The sequence below is a fragment of the Eschscholzia californica genome, unplaced genomic scaffold, assembly GCF_041429995.1.
Source record: "Eschscholzia californica isolate CP2 unplaced genomic scaffold, dmEscCali1.0.p SCAF_3, whole genome shotgun sequence".
Taxonomy (NCBI): domain Eukaryota; kingdom Viridiplantae; phylum Streptophyta; class Magnoliopsida; order Ranunculales; family Papaveraceae; genus Eschscholzia; species Eschscholzia californica.
The window spans coordinates 1941350-1963366 of NW_028238420.1; the positions used below are offsets into that span (position 1 = coordinate 1941350).

At 33.2% G+C, this 22017-nt stretch overlaps 1 protein-coding gene across 1 annotated transcript; it reads left to right on the top strand.

The window, feature by feature from the left end:
* The first annotated feature begins 17326 nt into the window (after positions 1-17326).
* LOC147547598 (uncharacterized) lies at positions 17327-20018 on the top strand. Its single transcript, XM_086667531.1, has 2 exons — positions 17327-17775; positions 18344-20018. Exons 1-2 carry the CDS (start codon positions 17716-17718, stop codon positions 19439-19441), a joined length of 1158 nt encoding a protein of 385 aa, XP_086523657.1. The 5' UTR covers positions 17327-17715; the 3' UTR covers positions 19442-20018.
* The last annotated feature ends 1999 nt before the right edge of the window (positions 20019-22017 follow it).

Consider the following 22017-nt stretch of genomic DNA (forward strand, 5'->3'; position numbering starts at 1 on the left):
GTTAAAGACTTAGAGATGGTATATTATAAGGACTCTCTAGTGAGCCCAGTCCTTGCCCAAAACTTGGAGACACCATTGGGCAATATCATGAGTCATGACAAAGAAGAGCTTTGTTGTATCTTGGGAGTGAAGATTGAATTGAGAAACTTGACAAGTCCGCCCACTCGTCTCGCTCTTACCCCCATAATGAGTTTTCCATTTTACAGTGGAAACCCGAGGTGGGCGACTTGAGTTCACCCAAGTATCTTATAGAGGGAGAAATTTAGGTGGAAATCAGACCATCCACATTGGCTTTCGGCTTGATTAGGCCTTCTTGTTTGGCAGTGGTAAAGCCTGAAAGCATCTCCGAAAAGTGTTAAAGGTGCCTCCCAAAAGTGTTAAAGACGCCTTTACAAGACCGTTTTTAGGAGGGTTGGAGGAAAAGTGACGACCTTAACAGAAACAGGACACTTTTGACACTCCCAGAAAGAATTGTAGATGAAGAAGTGAGAAAATGAGAGGAGGATGGAGGACTGGTAAAGAAACTAGAATCAAGAAAAGATTAAAGATAATACGATCTATTTAGTTTTGGTGGTTTAACTTCTTACCGTTATTTAAACACGAAATTAGACGGAAAGATTCAACTTTAAATTTTTAAGTTAAAAAGATAAGGTAGGATTTATTTTTTTTGTTACAAATTCAAAATTTGTATATATTTTTTTGTTAAAATCTAAAATTTATAGTATTTTGTCTGATTAAAAACTTAATATTTTTTGCAAAATTCTCTGCAAGGTGTTGCAAAGTTTGTGTAAACTATTGCAAAGTGTTGCATAGCTCTTGCAATACCCAGAGAGAGCCGAAGACTACGAAAATTGAGTGATTTTTTTCTGTGAAACAAAAAGTTTATAGGGAGTTTTGACATATTTTTGTTTTTCTAAACCGGAATAATAAATATAAATTTATACTTATATTTTTTAATAACAAAGAGGCATATTATACTATTAAAGAAAACAAAATATTCTTGTGAGTTTTGTATTGTTGTAATAGAAAAGTAGCATAAAAAGGTGGAATTGATGAACTTATTAAGTATCCTTTTTCAATTTAAAATCCAAAAAAAATTAATTTACATGTTTAATCATTTTTCAATCACATTACATCTTTTAATAAGAATTTCTTTTATTAACTAACTAGCCGTACCAGCCGTTCGTTGTTGAATGAAACATCCCTTTATTTATTGTAACCATAACAATTGCCGCTAGTTGTTCTTCGGAGAAGACAAATACTGTACAAAAATATTGTTGTTGTAAGTGATCCCAAAATGTAGAATTAATTATATTTAAATTGTTTATCAAATACTAACTCATATTAATGATATACTAGTGCAAGTAATTATTCTTTATCATATTACACTTGTGCTTTCAAACTTTGAATAGACTACGAGACACGATCAACGGTCATATTAGAACATGATGTTGTCAGCGTACTTAACGGAATAATTATTAATTTATAAGAAATAAGTTAGTCAGTTGAGTTTTAAAAGTGATTAAACTAATCATCTATATTTTATGGGACAAGTTACGTTTGAGCTGTCGAATATCCAAAGACTTTTTTGGACAATAGAAAGTATTCCAAGGCATGTGTAAGGAAATATTCAACATTCTTTGTGGCCAATTACTCAGGACAGATTGGGACATAGGCAGTTAGGCACCATTTTCTCATAAACCTAGATGTCTTGCCCCGGGGGCCCTACCTAGTTTGCACTCCAAAAACTCATAGGTCACGTGTCAATGGAGTTGTAAAATCGGTTATTTATTGATTATAGAGTTAATTCGTATTTGGCCCCCTACTTTGTGACCAGCTTCTTTTATGACTCCTTATTTTCTGTAAATTCAAATATGGTCTCATATTTTGAAGTAAATGTCCTAACTTCCCTTTATATATTTATTTTTTCAAAATAAAATAAAATAAAAATTCAATTCCACCTCATTTCCCTCTCCCCACACATATCTCTCCACGTCACCTCTCTCTCTCCAACTCACCTCTCTCTCCAACTCACCTCTCTCTCTCTCTCTCCAACTCACCTCTCTCTCCAACTCACCTCTCTCTCTCTCTCCAACTCACCTTATTTTCTCTTAATTTTTCGGCCGGCGACCTTCTTCGGAGAAGAGAGGTGAGTTGGAGAGAGAGAGGTGACGTGAAGAGATATGTGTAGGGGAGAGGGAAATGAGGTGGAATTGAAGTTTTCTTTTTTATTTTATTTTGAAAAAATAAAGATAGAAAGGGCAATTAGGACATTTACTTCAAAATAGGGGGTCATATTTGAATTAAGAGAAAATAAGAGGTCATAAAGAAAGTTGTTCACAAAGTAGGGGGCTAAATAGGAATTAGTTCTTGATTATATGCCACCACAAGTATAATTACCTACATTTTTTTTTTGATGAAATAATTTTTTTGTTGTTGTTGAAATATAGTATAGTTTTTTTTTATGAGATAAAAATATAGTATAGTTAACTACATGTAGTTGTATCCTTTCAACAAGAAAAAAAAATAGTAGTTGTATGTTTTTTTTAACAGAGTATGAGTATCTTTAGAATAGTTGTGAACATATTTCATTCTTATCATATGTTTAAGGCAATTGATATAGTATGAACTTATTAATTACAAATTATACACAAAAAATTATTTACTTAATTAATTAAAGTTCCCATTATTTATACCAAATGTCTTGTATAAGTTTTTTGTTTCTATGGGGTATTTGGAAGGAAAAACTTATGGACATTTCCTATAAAATCTCCCTAAAACCAATATCTTCCTAAAACCAATATCTTCCTGTTTTATTGCCTTTAACCAAATTAGGAATTGGTTTTAGGGAGATTGTGTTTAACATTTTGGACATTTCCTATAAAATCTCTCTTTATTTGTTTTACTAACTGGAATTTTAGACAAAGATATTGGGATAAAAAGTTATATAATTGATGGAAAATTCAAGAACTAATGTTTCTCCGACTGTATTACTCATCCGCTTGTGAAATTATGTAATTCCGTGAAATGTCGTCGATCCCAATAATGCATTAAGATTGGTCGTAACATGTATTATACATCATCCCATTTTTGAAAAAAATTTTATGAGCAGTCATAATGTATTACAAACAATCGTAATGCATTATGACAAAAATCCTATTGTTTTTTAAACTCAAGACAAATTGTTTTTATTCCTAAACCAGTTTTGTTATCAAACATTTCAATTATATATTAGTGGTAAGATATTATTGTTAGTTCATCATTAATATCATTTTCACAAAGAATGAGAGACCTAATCAAGAAAGAGATATAGCGTATCGTAAGCTGATTAAGTTTCATTTGTAATTTCTCTGTAGTAAAATAACTGGTACATGTAACAAGATTAATTCGAATTTTCGGACGAATTTGTTTATCCATTTATAGTATTAAATAGGTCGTCTATTGAAGGCTCATTTGTTGTGTAATTTCACAAAATTTTGTTTCTCTTAATGACGGGTGAGTGTACATAGGGGTCTGTGGGGGTACGTGCCCCCACGACTCTAATGTGACTCATTTATGTTATACTCCACTTCTCACTATATTATGTATATATATTTCCGTTTCCTAGGCAGAATTCTTTCCTAGCTTAGGTGGTGAAACGCTTGAGTTATATTACTACGGTCTCTAGACCGAGTTCCACACACATTACCTCTCTGTCTAAAATTTGTACTATTTACACATTTTTTCTAGAGTTTCTGATACTTGCATTAAATGAAAATATTGTTTGGTTACTAAAAATATCTTATAAATGGCGTGTTATGCTTAAAATTGGTTCTTATTAATTGAGCTAACTCAATTTTGACCTCATCAAAGTGACGAACCGATTAAAATGGCCTCGTAGAGAAAATGAATTTCCTAAAGACCCCCCTTAATTTCAATTTTGTCCGATTTTTCGGCAACTTGTAATTTGGACTTTGAAGTTATCTTTTCTACACATTTGTCATAGTAAACATGTTATAGAAAGAAAACTTATCTTCGTGTTTTATTCCATTACGAACACTTCCTTTTCATCAATTCCAGGGCCGTGCTTGGGCCCGTGCCGGCAGGGCGGCCGCACAGGGCCCCCCACCGACAAGGGCCCGTTTGCAATAATATCCTAATACCTACTGTATATAAAATAAAGAAAAAGATGTGTACAAAACCATATGTTAGTTGGGATGGTTGGAAGTTTCTCATTCCATCCGTTTGGCGAGGATTGGACACCCACTGGCAGCAAAATTAAATTTACTCCTTTAGCTAATTTTGTAATTAAGGTTCCTTGTACATTGCTAATTGACTCTTTATTTTTTACTTTGTTACACTTATTTTTTTTTTTACATTTTGTTATGTATTTGGGTGCATTTCTTTCATCTTTTGAAGTACTTTTAGAAATAGATGTCTAAAATTTGTAAAAAAAAAATTCGAAGGTATGTATGTGAAAATCATGATACCAAATGTTACACTCGAAAATCTACTTTTAGATTTTAAATTATATCTTGTATAAAGAAAGAATACATCTTAACAAAGAAATTATAGCTTGTCCAAATTTTGTTTGTAGTTTTTTTTTTCATAAAGGCCTAGATTCAAATTTCGCACTGGGCCCTTAAATTCCCAGGCACGGCCCTGATCATCTCCACTATCTTTTCATCTTAATCGTCAACACTATTTCTTCATCTCCCTCTCTTTGTTTTTTATTTTAATATTTTTGGGGATCCAGTTAGAAAAATCCACGAACAATATGATGAGAAAACTAGGGATTGCTACTTGTACGTCAAAATTACCAAGGAATATCTAAATTATAAAGAAGTTGAGAATTTGCTTTTTGATTCTAACATGATACTATGAAATTCTTTCATTAACTATAACAGAAAAGTGCCCCCATTCAAAAGTTTTTTTGGCTTCGCCGCTATCCCTGATCAAAACAATCATATTCATTTTTAAGATTGTCTTTCTCTTTATAAATTTAATATTTTAATAGCACATCATGAATTAGCATACTACCATTAATAGTATGTTATTTTTTCGTATGTCATCTCACATTCTCCCCTGTGTCATCTTAAACCAATTATCTTGGCCTGAGATGGAATTTGGCCCAAATTTTATTTTAGAATTTTTTTATACAAGATTATTGGGTTAAAATTAAGAAATACGAGATTTGGGAATTGATTAATAAATGACAGCTTGCTAATTTTCCCCTCCATGTTATATTATATATTTTTTTTAAACGACCAACAGCGTCAAAGATGACATTTTTGGTGTATGCGCTCTCTTAATCTTCATGTTATATATTAATATTGTATTGTAAGTCCTCAACGTCTGAGGGCTTACAATTTTGGTGCCCATTGATTCAAGTTAAATTAATGTCATGTTTGTTTGTGCTTTTCTCAAACCTATATGTAAAATTTAACTCAGACATATTGTCAATTGACTAAAGTCAGAGTTCAAAATAAACATTCTTTTATATGATTAGTGCCTTCCATGCTTCTGATAATAGATGGATGATTCGGTCAGGTTAAAACCTATTTAATTTAACATAAAATAAATTTCAACCAAAAGTTTGTTGGTGAAACAATCTCAAATAACTATTATATTATATACATGATCAAAATAGGTCAAATTTAAATTATTGAAATTGAAATGGATTATACAAAAGAAAGGCCACTCTATTCTTCCAAATGAAGAAACTATAATATTCCACTATCATGTGCCCCGCCATATAATGGGTACGACACAATGTGACCCATTTGTTGTTTTGGTGGAAAACAAATATCCAATTCAGAGTAGCATCTTCCACGAAGGTGATGGGATTTTGCCCTATTAGGGTCGGCATAGATATTTGGGTAGTTCCACGCGGAGTTTAAATTTAGAATTTATACAGTACTTGTTTGATAAAATTCATAATAATGTTTAGAAGAGATTTCGAATCATCGACTTCTTGTACAAAAACTAAAACTTTATCACTAAACTAACACTCATATCATGTCCTAAATTTATTTAAAATATAATTATTTTGTAGAAATTACATACAAAATTCAAAATATGAGACTTTTATGTCGAGGCGGGGTTATCCATAATGACTCCAACCATTTTTTTTTTGAGTTAGGATATTGGATTTTACTTCATAAAACCATCTTTTAAAGTTGACAGGTACATATATCTATTAACTATTTTTTTTTGTTGAAAGTATAAACTACTTGCAACGAAAAATTAAATTTTGACAAGGACATGCACCAAGAAACAATATCACAAAAAAAACAAGGACATGTGCCAACTAGCCATATTTGTAAGCGTGAGACGTATATTGACAACAAAAAATCTCCACTTGAGTGTGTCGACTAGCAATTTTGACTCAGTAAATTGACTTGACCGAGTTGCCAATACTTTTTTTTTTTGTTGAACTTGCCAATACTTAATCAGCCCTTAGATATTTTTTATTTTTTGTTGACCGTTAGGTATTTATTGGGTTTATATTTGTTATTGGACTTTTTTCTAGAAAATGGATACAAGCAAGTAGTTTTTGTAATTTCTTTGTTGTAGTGGTGGTATTTTAGGAAACAACCAGGGTAGTTTTTGTAATTTCTCTGTGGTAGTAGTGGTATTTTAGGAATTTTCTTGGTTCATTCTGTTTTAGAGTAGACTATAGATTATGGCCGGCGCTTTGGGGAAAGCTAAATAGTTTCCGGGGTGTGAAGAATTGGTCAAAAATTGGTCAATTTTGTTTGACAATTTTATTTTGTAAATTGTTAGGGGAAAAATAAAAAGGGAATCCCCACCTCACCTCTCTCTCTCTCCACCTCACCTCATCATCTTTACCGGCAATTGACCGGCCGACGACCTTCAAACTTAAAAAAAAAAAAAAATTATTTCTCTCTCCTCTCTCTCTCTCTAAAAAAATAAATTATTTTAAGATCTAGATCTGGTCTGTTCTGTTCGTGAGGAACATATCTGTTCCTCACGAATAGACCTTTCATGGTCTGTTCGTGAAGAACAGACCAAGATCTGGTTTGTTCCTCACGATAAAAGACCTAGATCTGGTTTGTTCCTCACGAACAGACCTAGATCTGGTCTGTTCTTGAAGAGCAGATCAGATCTAGGTCTTAAAACATAAAAAATATATAGAGAGAGGAGAGAGATTTTTTTTTTAGAGAGAGGAGAGAGATTTTTTTTTTGAATGTCGCCGGCCCGAAAATTGACCGGCCGGCGACCTTCGTCGGCGAAGATGACGAGGTGGCAGAGATAGAAGATGAGATTGAGGAGAGAGGTGAGGTGGAGAGTTTTTTATTTTTATTTTGAAACATATTCCCCATAAAATATGTTTCTCCGGGAAATTTTCAAAATTTTACATATTCCCTTTAAAATTTCATACCCCGGAAACTATTTAGCTTTCCCCAAAGCGCCGGCCTAGGTTATTCCAACCTTTTTTTTTTGTTGAAACAGATTATTCCAACCTAAAACACATGAACATAACTACAATACCCACCATCAGAAGACTTACACTTCCTCCAAAATCATTGTCAACTCTTGAAAATAACTTCCAGCAATCAAAACTTCATTTTTATACGGAAGGAACCTCAAGTGCAATTTTGATTTGGATAATTATGATATATATATATATATATATATATATATATATATATATATATATATATATATATGACAATAATGGTATAAAAATAGACAATTATCATCAAAAGATGGTCTCAGAAAATGATTTTGCGAGGGCATAGGAGTCACAACTAAAAGAAAAAGTACGACAATTTCAGCTAGCCAGGGCCGACTTCAATTCCTGGCTCCGCCCTTGGATACAAGAATGATCATTACAAGATGTAGATATGTTATGAAGAGATAATACAAAGATACATCAAGACTCATAAAGTTAATGAACATCATTTGTCTGATTTGAGTCCTAAAGACCGTATATATATTTGTCCTTAAGGCCACTTTAAGGACATTTTCAACGTTGGGGGTTGGGTATTGGCGGATTCAGGAAGTACATCTAGGGGTGTGGCTAAGTTAATATAAGGAATTTAAGACGATATGTTCGCGTTCACCATCCTTTGGTGCAACAGTTGGACACCTCTCTTAAGTCCATGAGGTCGTGGAATCGAGTCTCGGAAGAAGTAGCTTTTTTTTTTATGAAAACGATGAAAGAAGTTTGCCATCAAGATTTATCCCATATAATTTAGCCAATATATAAAGTAAATAATATACTTAATATATTTGTCGGGCTTTAGGCCTTTTTTTAGAAGCTTTAGGCCTCTTTTATTATGGTTTAAATTACGCGGTTATCGTGCTCATCACATCTTCGTGATTTATCAATGCCTTGTAACGACTAACGTAGATCGTAATCAATTTCTCAAAAAAAAATTATTCACAGTAAACTGTCTATAATTTGAAGTCCTCAACGCTACTTACTACCAGGGCGGTGCTATGTGAGGGCCTGTGAAGGGCCGTGCCCCCACACACCCAAATGAGAAACTTAGGGCTCCTCTTATGTAACAAATGAGATCTTCTGCCCGTACAACAAATTAAAGAAGTCCATATACCTACACAACTAAACACAAGCCCACTTGTTACTTCTTCCTAACCAACCCTTTATCTCACTTTTTTTTTTTGTTGAGAATCCTTTTATCTCACTTGGAAGTTACATAATTGACATCGTTTTAGAAACCCAAAACAACATCTGTCTTTGACCTACATAAAGTCCAACTCTTTAGACCAAGATTTTATTAGCCTGCAACAAAAAATGAATACACGATGAACAATTTCGAAGGAACCCCTTTGCCAGCAATATGAACAATGATCCAAACAAATGGATGGAGGGAGATATTGTCGAAATAAAGATAGAGCGCCAAATTAAAGGAAAGAGTATGAGAGGGACAAAAGGCAAGGAAAGAGATAAATATATACGAATGAGTTGGTTATAAATAAGTAGATTTGTAATTTCGTTTGTGTCCATATAACATCCCATTTCATTTTTAACCCTAAAATTTCTAGTATAATTTTTTCAGTGTACAAAATTTTTATTTATAGTCACTAAAGCGTGCCCCCTCAACAAAAATTTTCTGACTTCGCCACTGCTTACTACATTCTTTGTTTTGTACTTGTTATATTCGAGTCAATCAAACCGACCAAGGCTTAATTGTTGTTCATATTGAAATGAAATGAATCCAGATTGATGAGGATTTGATTAATGATGCTTGAACATGAACTTGTTTTGAGTGCCTATTTATTTTCTATCGGTATTTATGGATTGATCACAAGTAGAAATATGGTTGGAGCACTTATGTGTCTTGAGCTTATACTGAATGTCGTTAATATCAATTTCGTAACATTTTCTGATTTATTTGATAGTCGCCAATTAAAAGGCGACATTTTCTCGTTTTTTGTTATAGTTATTGCCGCCGCTGAAGCAGTTATTGGACCAGCTATTGTTTCGTCAATTCATCGTAATAGAAAATCAACTCGTATCAATCAATCAAATTTATTGAATAAATAATACTAATTATATTAATGTGTTAATCATACAAATAACGAAAAAATATTCACTAATTCAAATTAGCATCATGTACGACATAAACAAACATACGACCATGTTTGCTAAAACGTAATAAATCAAAGTATCTTGGCTCTCTCTCATGAGAAGATCCAGAAGTCGATTTATTAAAAAACAATTCTGATAAATCTTACTACATTCTTAACCAGTATAAATTAGAAAAAAAACCTTGGGTTGGGCAAGCATTGAACCATACCCCTCAAATAAGAAAAACATTAACTTTGCCAAATGAGCTAAGGTAACCAACTTAATCTCTTACACTACATAAATGTAATTAAGAGTTATTTATTTTTTTTGGCCCCCTACTTTCTGACCAACTTACTTTTTGGCCCCCCATTTTTCGTAAATTCAAATTTGACTTCTTTTTGTTAACACCGTTAGTAAACTTTGTTGATTAATTTTTTTTGTTTCCATAATTGCCCTTCTTATAAAAGAGATTTCTTAATTCAAAATTAACCCGTTTTTAAAGAACTTTTGGGCTTACATCCCAAAAAACGGGTCCTAATGGCAGATATAGTCATCTCTAATCCTATAAAGGGTTTCAAAACCAAAAAAATAATAGAAATGGATATCTAGTCCATTTGGTCTCATCTAGAGAGAAAACACAAATCCCTAGATTACATATTAATTTATAATACCTACACTAACCTTCTTTATATATAAAATCTGATTTACATTCTAAAATCCAAAATATCTTTTTACCATTTTTATCTCCACATTCTCTCTCCAACCACGTTTAAATTCAAAGTAAATTCCATCTTCAATATATTCCCTAACTGAAATCTGGAAACTTTCTATCTCTCTAAAAACGAAAGCTCCAATAAACATCTATTAAACTCACCAGCAGCAGTACAAACCTCCATTGTTTCATCTGCATTATAGCAGCAATAGAAACCTCCATTGTTTCATCTTCATTAGAGCTGCTGAAATCATCTTCTTCATCGTTAATGAGGTAAAACACTTTCTGTTTTAGACGATTTTATATTATGTTTCAGTTTATTATAACAAATTCTCTTTCTAAAGTTGATTATATATGATTCTGAGTATAAGTTTCAAAGATTTTTTGTACTAATTCGTAGAAACAATTGAATGTTTGATGTTTATTTTCTTTCTCTCTTTTAAAATTTCATTTATGTTTTTGATCTTGATGTTTAATCCTTCAACTCGAATTTGTCATTATTGCAATCAATCATCATATCAGATATCTTTAGATTTGTAGTTTAAGCTTCATGATATTCACATTTTTTTTCTTCAGATCTGGTTTTCAATCCGTACGGATTTATGAAACATTTGTTCTTTCGTACGGTTACTCATAACAGAATTTACAGTACATACTTTATCGTAAATTATCATAATTTATACTAAATTACGCAAACATCTTTTGTACGATGTTTTTCAAATTGAGAATATGTTATATGTATTTTATAATAAATTATATACTTTATCAGGAATACAGGAATTATTATATTAATGCCCATAAATTATGGATAATTTATAGAACATTACCCGTGCTTTAACACCAAAACAATACTCATTTCATTAGTAGAAATACTTCGCTTTACTATCAAATCTCGTGTAATTTGCAATAAAGTATATATAATTTATGTATATCTTCATGTGCTTACCATTATGTATATAATTTACGTATAATTGCACATAAATTATGTATTATTTATTTACCATTACGTGTACTTTTCACCCAAAACAGTAGCCTTCTTAAGTTTACCAAACTACACAAAACCTTCAAATATTGTCAAAATTTGACAAACATTATACATAATTTACGGAACTGTATATGTAGTTTATAATACAATATAGGATTTATTTTCTTTAATGTATGTGTATTTATGTGTGTAGATTTGATACACCAGATGGAATTTCAAAGAGAATCATCAAATCAAAGTAAGTCAACGAAACTAATGGAGATGGATGGGCACCATTTTTGAATCAGAAAAGATTTTGTACGTTTTTTTGTAACAGAATGTAAACGATGTGTAATGTAAAAGAAATTATGTGTAATTTATTAAACAAGACCCACATACATTTGATAAATTATGTTGCATATTTGACAAATGATGGTTTCCTCTTCATAAATAATACATAATTTACGTATTTGTTTCATAATTTGTATTCGATGTGTATTTATGTATGAGTAAAAACGAAAAAAAATGCTGCTTTAATGTTCCCAAAAAAATATACGATTTCTAAATCTGAAAGTTAAGTGAGAGAAAGTGATATATATGTTTTGTATATTAACCCCCAAATCACGCTAAATTGATCCCAGAAAATATACTATTTCCAAATCTGAAAGTTAAGTGAGAGAAAATTGATTTGAATCGAAAAAAAATTTACGTAGTAAGATAGAGAAAATTGATTTGGTTTCTAAATCTGTAAAGAAGAGAGAGAAAATTGATTTGGAAATATCCGTGGTGATGACGTTTCGTTTTGGTTAGGATTTTGGTTTCTGATTGATTCGGATATAGGAAAGAGAAAATTTGATTTCCAAATCTGTTAGAGGAGAGAGAAATTATGATTTGTTTCTATCCATTTTTTTTCTAATAAATCTCCATATTTTTTGCTAATAAATCTTCATAATTTTTTGTTCGAATTTTGGTTTCTGATTGATTCGGATAATAGGAAAGAGAAAATTTGATTTCCAGATCTGTTTAGAGGAGAGAGAAATTGTGATTTGTTTCTATCCATTTTTTTTCTAATAAATCTCCATAATTTTTGCTAATAAATCTCCACGCGAAATTTGAGCGTGGGACATTGACGGCAATGTGTTTAGAAAGTGAGGGTTTTTATGTCCATAATGTAAAATGACTAAATATCCATATTTTGGGAAGATTGGATCATAAACCTTTTTTTAACATTATTTTGGTCTATATACCCAACGACCCTTTTTTAAATATGGGTTAATTTCTAAATAATTCAAATTTATTTAGAACAAACTAGGGGGTCAAAATGGAATTCAATTAAAAAAACTTAAACAAAACAAAGATTCCTCATCTCTCTTTCTCTCTCATCCATTTCATCACCTTTCCTCCACATCATATGTCGCCATCTCGTCATCTTCTCCGACGAAGGTCGCTGGCCGGCCAAATATTCTGGCGACCTTCAAACTTCAAAAAAAAAATTTAATCTCTTCTTTTTCTTCTTATGTTTCTCTCTCTCTTTCTCTCTTTCCCCTCCTTAGTCATTCTCTTTATATATCGTGAAGGGGAGGAGCCCCTTCGTCAGAGTAACCAGACCTTGAAGGTCTGGGTTTAAAACCTTTATAGTCTGGTTATTCCGGTGAAGGGGCTCCTCCCCTTGTCGGAGATATAATAAGAGAGTTAGTAGAGAGGCGAAAGAAAAAGAGAGAGAAAGAGAAGAAAAAAAAGAAGAGAGAGAAGAAGAAAAAAGAAGATTGACTTTTTTTAAAATTTTGAAGGTTGCCGAAATATTTGGTCGGCCGGCGACCTTCGCTAGGGAAGATGATGAGGTGGCGAGAGATGATGTGGAGGAGAGAGAGAGAGATGAGGTGTCTTTTATTTGTTTAAATTTTTTAAAATGAATTTCGTTTTGGCCCCCCTAGTTTGTTCTAAATAGATTAGAACCTTTTGGGAATCAACCCTTATTTGAAAGGGAGCCAATTTTGAATTAAGAAATGTCTTTTATAAGAAGGGTAATTATGGAAACAAAAAAATTAATAAACAAAGTTAACTAACGGTGTTAACAAAAGGGGACTAAATTTGAATTTACGAAAAACAAAGGGTCAAAAAGAAAGTTGGTCACAAAATAGAGGCCAAAAAAGAAATAACTCTATAATTAATTAATTCAAGGGGCAAGATTCTCAAAATTCTTTTCCAAACTTACCATTTCATGAAGTGAGCAGGGACTACAAACACCGTTAGTCTCATAGTGGATCCGCCAGTGGGGTTGGGGCTCCCAATTCAAATTTGGGAATCCCAGCCCCCTGGGCGTCCAACCCGGGAGCCCCACCCAGTCGGGTTCCCATTTGGGAGTTTGGGATGGGGGCTCCGCCAATACAAATCACTACCTCTCTCTCAATTAATTATCTCCATCTCTCTATCTCAATTATATCTCTCTTTCTATCTATCAATTATCTCTATTTCTCTCTTCAATGGATAGTCCAAACTCTGGATTAATAATAATAAAAGTTTTTTAGACATGATGAATAATTGTGAGGATGTTGGTTTATTGAATGATGGGACGAAGAAACTTTTGATTTTAATGAAACGCCGAACTCATCGATTTTCGCTGAGCGTTATAGTCATGTAGATGATAATGTGCTCGTTATTGGTTATTTACATATCACCACCGATGCGATTATTAGAAATGATCAAAGATCGGGTACTTTTTGGAACAAGATTTCCGAACACTTCAACGAGCTTACAAACCAAAATCGGGCTCTGAAGGGTCTTAAATGTCGTTGGAGCGAGATTAACAAGCAATGCTCGAAGTTTTGCGGTCATTTGACATTGTTGCGAAGGAACCCACAAAGCAGAGAAAATGATAATGATCGGCTAATTACTCTTCATTTACATTTTTTATATTTACAACATTATTTTTTATTTTTGACAAAATTATAAACAAAACATTTTTATTTATAATTTTGCAGTTGGAGGCCGCAAATGAATTGTCTAAACGAAACAATGACGACAAAACTTTTAAGTTCGAACATCGTTATAAAATTTTGAAAGACCATCCCAAATGGTCATCAAACTTATCTCAATATTCGTCAAACAAAAGAAAACCTTCTTTGGACCCAGACGAATGATCTCCCTCTACAATCCAACAAAGACCACTTGGAAGAAAAACAAGCAAGCAGGCTAGAATAAAGCCAAAAGTGGTGAAAGTTCTATAATGTCTGAGTTTTGGAAAGAGAGAACCGCGAATCATGAGGCTAGAGATAAACTTCTGCTAGAGTCCATAAAATGTGCAAAACAAAAATATAGATGTGCAAAGAGAAAATTTAGTTGTTCAAAACAAAAATATAGTCGTTCAACGCTAAAAAGAAGAAAATCTACGGATGCAAATTGGGGTTGAATTGATGAACGAAGATACTTCAAACATGTTTCCCGAACATGTTGTTCATAGAAAATTGATGGCAGACTGGATGAATGAGATTTAGATTAGTTTTAAAATATTTTAAAGTTTTACTTTAGTTGTTTTAATTATGTATGAATTTTAATTATTTATTGAATTCTTAATTAATTTTAATGAATTTTAATTACAACTATTCAAAATTTAGATTTGGGAGCTCCTGTTAGGAGCCCGATGTTGGAGTTGAGAAATATCAGGGGCTCCCACAATTCAGGGGCTCCCAAAATTGGGAGCCCGAACACCTACATTGGACTTGCCCTAAGGGCATGGTCGTGACTAAGAATCAATGGGGCTTGTCGGAATTTGAATATGGGCCCTGTGCGAAATTACAAAAAAATGAACAAATCTAAGATAATTTATCAGTCGGTAGATGAAAGTATGAAACCATAAATGAATACAATAATATTTTGAAGAAAGTACTTGTACGAAAAAAAAATCGTTTTTTATCTAGTGTAAGAATTCACAATTACCGGTCAACAAATAGATTTTTAATTCTATCTTGATTATTTATCAATGCCTTTTAATGACTAAAGTAGATAGTAATTGATTTCTCAAAAAAAAATTGGAACCTATAAAATTCCCCTTGTAGCTGTTTTAGGCACCCAATTACATAGAATTTTGTACCCAAAGCGACACCAAACAAAATCGCTAGGGGCGTCTATAGATCCCACAAAAAAAACGAATAAAAGTGTGGGTTGGGGGAGTCGAACCCACATCTGTGGTGAATGCTAGATCACTTACTAACGAAGCTAGTTCTCAGCTTTGAATAAATTAGATATCTTTAAGTATTATAAGCATAGACTTCTAAAAGAAGTGGGCCCCTTGTGTTTGGGGGACTGGTGGTGGTGCCTCGCTCACACACCCCAAACACGACCCTGCCTAAGGGGCCTAAAGCCCAAATAATTTTGTCTCTACTTTATTTATACTTAAGTTCGATATTCAAGCGCAAATAATATGTCTCAGTGCTTATCGTAAAGAAGAAGACAAAGATATCGATCTTATACTCAAACATGTCGTATGCCACGAGAAATATAGATTTGTCCACCTTTAGAATTGAGATTGGAAGGAGGTACGACTTTTGTTGATAGATTATGTGGCTGGTTATCGGATAGTAAAGAAGAAAATGTAATTGAGCTAAAGATATGGGTCGCTTGTTATTTATGGAAGGCAAGAAACAAATTTAACTTTGTAAACAATCACACTGTAGTCGGCAAATCATACTGGTTGTTGTTAGATTAAATAATGGAGTTCGAAGATAACAAAGAAGTGAATATAGAAGATGACCAAGAAGCAGGGGACAACCCAAATTGGCAACATCTTGGTAGGGAGGGATTGAAAATTGATTTTGATGTTGGATATCAATGGACAAGACAAACTAATCGCGGTTTGTAGAAATTCAAGAGAGATTTTGTAATGGCTTGGGTGCAATCTGCATGTTCCTCATCGACATAGAAGCTGAAGCAAAGGCAATTGGTTTAGCTGCAAAGCTAGCTAAGGATTTACATCAATACACATGCATTGTTGAAGGTGTCGCTATGAATGTGGTATTGGCGTGTTCAGGGTCGGAAGATGATATATCTTGGAGGACTAAACCAACAATAGTCGATATTAGAGATACATTGCAATTTTTGAAGGATTGTCGCTCTTTTTATCCTCGTAACGCGAATAAGGTCACACATTTATTAGCACATAAAATTTTGGGGAACAACTATGTTACGCGAAAAGTATTGGTCGTAGTTCCTGAATGCTTTATAAGTCAGTTGGAGACGGATAAACACAACATATCTTTGACAATTTTTGAGTAATAAAGTTAGTCTAGGCATATTGTCATAAAAAGAGACCCATAAATTGAATGAACCTCATCTGTCTAATTTGAGTCCTAAAGGTCATATATATTTGTCCTTAAGGCTATCCAAAAGGACCTAAAGCCCAAAAATCTGTCTCTAACTTTTATTCTTTAACGGGGAGAGTGAATTAAAAGACAAATTAGAAGAATGAATGAGAAAATTACCTACGTAGTGTTTGTCTTTTTCAAACCAGATTTGAATTCCATTTGAAGTCTTAATTTACTCGAGATAGATTTCAAGATGTTTGTCCCACCTAGTGCTGTCTCATTGAATTATATTTTTGATTAATATGTAGAATAAGTGGGATGATTCAAATTTGAAAGAGTCAAATTAAATTTTTCATCTAAAAGATCACGTCTTCTTATAAAATTTTATTTGAACACCACACAAAATAAAAATAAAGCAAATAATATCTTACAAATTCAAGGTCTTGTCATTGACATTGACCTGTTCAATAAACTTGGCCGACTCTAAAATTAACTATGCTTAAGAAGTTTAAGAAGATTTCGGATATTTTATTTACGTAAAACTTTTTACCAACTCATATTCGCTATTGTTTTATATTCTAATGTTAAGTCCTATTAAGTTATTTTGAATTAGAATAATATTTCTAATATACCATTTGGAACAGTAATTTATAAAAAGGACAATCATAATGAAATAAAAAAAAATGAAATAATATTTATTTATTTTTTCAATATAATTTCATATAATTTATTCTATTACTACTATTTTACAAAACACGTTTTTTTGGTTCTCTCCTTATATATGGTTTTTTGACTTGCAAAATAACACTGTTACAATGTTATTTTGACTTGCAAAATAACGGTTCTAATTAAAGAGAAAGGAGGAAAGACCAAACGGCTATAATTGCCGTTTTGAGGTTGGGTAAAGAAACGAGACAGACTGGAAACAGCGTGGCTGAAGATCACCGCGTCTTTTTAGGGTTTCTTCTTCAATCCAATCCAATCCAATCCAATTTCTGGCAGAACTTGTTTTGGGTCGTCGATCTTTCTCTTCAATCTTCGTCTCTCATTTATAAAGTTTTATTATTTGCAGTCTATTGTTTGTAGAGAGAGAAAGAAGAATAGAAGATAGACAGAGTGAGAGAGAGAGAAAGTTGTGGATTGAAGAACAAAAAAGGAAAAAGAAACGTAAGTGGAAGAAGATTTAAATTAGGTATTTATGATGATGGAAGTTGGGTATAAGAAGACAGATGATTTATGTGAAGATGTTTGTGGCCAGGTAAATTTTTTTTTTCTATCATTTATAGTTTTTATGATTTGGGGAATTTCATTTTAAATTGTTTTGCTTTGCTTGATTGATTCAATTTAAGGTATTAATTTCTATATTGAAATTTGGGTTTTGATTTGTTTTCTTCTAGATGTGCTTGTGTTGATGATTATTACTACTCTATAGTCCAAAACCCTAATTACTTCCTCTGATGGAACATTTATTTTGCTGATTTTGTTGTTCTTCCCCAATTTGTATTCTGAAATACTAATTGCTAGATTTATCTTCTGTGTTTGAGATTTGTACTGTCTGAACCAATTTATGAAGTTTTCAGATTAGGTTATAACCTGGGTATATGAAGATTTGCTTATTGTTGCAAGTTTACAACACAATTATACAAAAAAGTTCAACTTTTTCCTGAAATTTTGATTCTTTTTCGTGTTCGAACAGCTTAATGATACCCTAGTTTTTATCCTATACATGACAAAATTCAATTCTGAGTTATTTGTAGTTTCTTTTGTTCACAGATTTATGCTTATTCCAATCTGGGTATCTAAGAAAATTCATTTTATGTTTGCAGGGTGTAAATGTATTGGCATCAAGCATGTCGAAGCTTAGATGTTTATTAAGAGGTTTGGATTTCAGAGTTTACATCATTCTATTCGTTATTATTCCGACTTGTGCTATAGGTGTATTTGTTCATGGTCATGTTACATCATTTCTTCGACCTTTATGGGACAAACCACCAAAACCGTTTAATGAGATCCCCCATTATTACCACGAAAATGTATCAATGGAAAATCTCTGCAAGCTTCATGGGTGGAGTGTTCGTGAATACCCTAGACGTGTTTTTGATGCTGTTCTGTTCAATAATGAGATCGATATCCTTACCATTAGATGGAAAGAACTATACCCATATATTACTCAGTTTGTTCTCCTTGAAGTGAATTCGACGTTCACAGGAATACCCAAACCTTTGTTTTTCTCCAACAATCGAGATCAGTTTAAATTTGTTGAGCCGAGGTTAACTTATGGGACAATTGGAGGAAGGTTTAAGAAAGGAGAGAACCCATTCGTTGAGGAAGCTTATCAACGGGTAGCACTGGATCAGCTTCTTAGAATAGCAGGTATAACAGATGATGATTTGTTGATAATGTCTGATGTTGATGAAATCCCAAGTGGTCATACAATTAATCTCTTGAGATGGTGTGATAATATTCCTGAAGTTCTCCATCTTCGGCTCAGAAACTACTTATATTCTTTTGAGTTTCCTTTAGATAACAATAGTTGGAGAGCTTCAATTCATCAGTACAAGCCGGGTAAAACAAGATATGCACATTATCGGCGGACTGATGATATATTATCAGATGCAGGATGGCATTGCAGTTTTTGTTTTCGTCATATTAGCGATTTCATATTTAAGATGAAAGCCTATAGTCACAATGATCGAGTAAGATTCAAGTATTACTTAGATCCCCAAAGGATTCAGAATATAATATGTGAAGGGGCTGACCTTTTTGATATGCTTCCTGAAGAATACACATTCAAGGAAATCATAGGAAAGTTAGGACCCATTCCTCGTTCTTTCTCAGCGGTTCATCTTCCAGTTCATCTGTTAAACGAAGCCGAAAAGTACAAATATTTATTGCCAGGGAATTGTAGAAGAGAAAGTGGGTAATCTTTTACTGACAGAAGACATGGTTGATCGAGTTCTACAATGGCTGAGGTAAAGCGATTTTGATGCCCCAAGAGTTGTCTATGTATGTATATCCGACTAAATTTATTAGATCGTTCCTTAGAGATAGACTGTTGAATAGTTGTGCTTCCAGGTGAAACAATGTATTCTCTTTCTAGGTTCGGGTTTCAGTCGAATGGTAGGCAGATCTATTTTGCCGACTCGACATTCTTGTGTTTGCTCGAAGCCTGTATGTCACCTTCTTGTTGGTATGAAATGAGATCCTGAGGTGCAAATTAACGACGGAAAAGAGATCGAGTGGCATTCGCTTTCATACTCGGATTTGTATTTTCTCTTTTTCTACTAAATACATTCTTATAGTTTTATCTTTATGTTACATTTGCATATTTCTTTGATGATGATGAAAATGTTCGTTTCCACTATATTCGAGAGGTTGAGGCTGTTATATCAGAACTTATGCTCTTTGCAGTTTGTATATTATGGTTCATAGATTTGTGTTATTAAATTTGGCAGTTAGTTTTGTCATTGATAAAATCACTATTTTATTTCTAGTTTGAAATTGAGTCTTCGTCTCATTGTCTATATCCTATACTACCTGTCTATCTGTTAATACAAATTTGGAACCCAAAAGGTAGGTTAGATAGTTTCCTTTTGGGATTATTCCATGTTTTTGGCGCGTGAATGTAATGCAATTACGAGGAATTGTATTCTGTATGGTGTGTCATGTGTGTGACAATGCATCAAGAATCACATACCCAGCGGTAATAAATGACTAAACAGATTGATCAATTTGTCGAAAATGTGGCTTCTGTGCATATAGAGCTTGGCAAGATGTTTTGCTACAATATGACTCTTTCATAAATCAGAAGCTCTTCTGTTCATATTGCTTGGGTGGCTGTTTTGCTTGGAACTGCTTCAAATGAGACTGCTCAAAGTCTTTTCCTTGGGATGATTAATTCTGTTTTGGAGTTGTTCTTCCATTCAACACCTTTCTTTTAACATGGTATTCTTCGTCGTTCTGGTTACCTTTGCAGCCAAGAGAAGCCATTTCCTGTAGTAAGCTTCTCATCTGCAAATCCAGTTCAAGTTTCATCTACGTATAACCATCTTCGGTTTCTCATTTTTGTCAAGATTTAGCCCAATCATTTTTATACATCCTTAATGTATGGATAAAATATCAGGTTTGGCAGGACTAGTGGCTAGATATGGCCTCAATCTAAATGGCTTAACAAGCTTGGGTGATATGGTACCTATTAAGGTTGAAAACAAGTGAAGCTCTGTTAGAGATTGACGATTATAAACCGAAACTAGAGTGCCCAATAAACAGAACCGTGGAAATAAATAATCTCAAATAAATAATCTAAAAGGAATCACTTGTACACTCCCGGGGCGAAGAAGAACAGGAAGTGGAAAGTCGATTCTATTTAGAATGGTGGAACCCTTAGAAGGAAGCATCTTGATTGATGGACATGATACAAGTAAAAAATGGGCTTGCAAGATCTGAGATCTAAATTGAGTGTAGTCCCACAAGATTCAACTCTTTTTAAAGCAACTGTGAGAACCAACATAGATCCTCTGAATCACATTCTGAATCAGATATATGGGAGGTAAGAATCCAAGCTTAAAGTAGTTTAGGTGGTGCTTGTTTTTTCTCATTCTCTAAATGTGACTCATCTGAATCGTCTAAATCAAATAGATCCAAAATCAACCCAAATGAGCCATCTAGACAAGCTAGATATCACGACTCGGACACAAAAAAAAAAACACTTTGAAATCTGACTGGATTCAATCCAAACGTCAAGTCAATCCAGAAATTGAGTCAGATTTCATATCTGAAACAGCAAAGAAACTAAAACTATGTAGATAGCTCAACAAAAAGAGTGACTACTTCAGCTTTGCTATTGTTGATAAAAAGTGAATTTATTTTTGAAACCATAATGTGGGAGGAGGTTTCTACAACTTTGACATTGAAGGAACATCCATAACATCAACTAAAGAAAATATTCGACAAATAATTTTAGAATCAGCATCGCCAAAGTAACGGTGAAGCAGGCAATTATGATCCCCTCCCATCCTATTATTCTCCGGCGACGAGCACAAGTTGTGTAGACGACGTGTGGTCGTTGTGGAGGACGGTAGTTGCGAAGGTTGAGGCGAGGAGGAGATGACGAAGATGGACGATTATACTGATGAGATTGTAATGGTGGTGGCTTGCCTCCTTTGTAACCAACTCGTTTATAAGTTGATTGTGATACCTCCATTTCTCCCCCTTTTCCCTTGCCAACTGAGTAACTATATTTCTACTTCTTAATTAATTACGATCTTTATCACCACTCTCTATATAGTCTTCATTTTGGTGGATCTCGAGGTGTTACATATATTTAATTTAGTGATTAAGACTTTGATCAAGTCTTCTTATTCAAGTAGGGTTTTGGTATAAAAACCACTTATACAACTGAGTTACAAGAAGAATTTTTTTTCATATTTCTGCCTCATTGTACTTATTGTATGAGTGGTTCTACTGATACAACAAACTTACAACAATCGCATGATACATT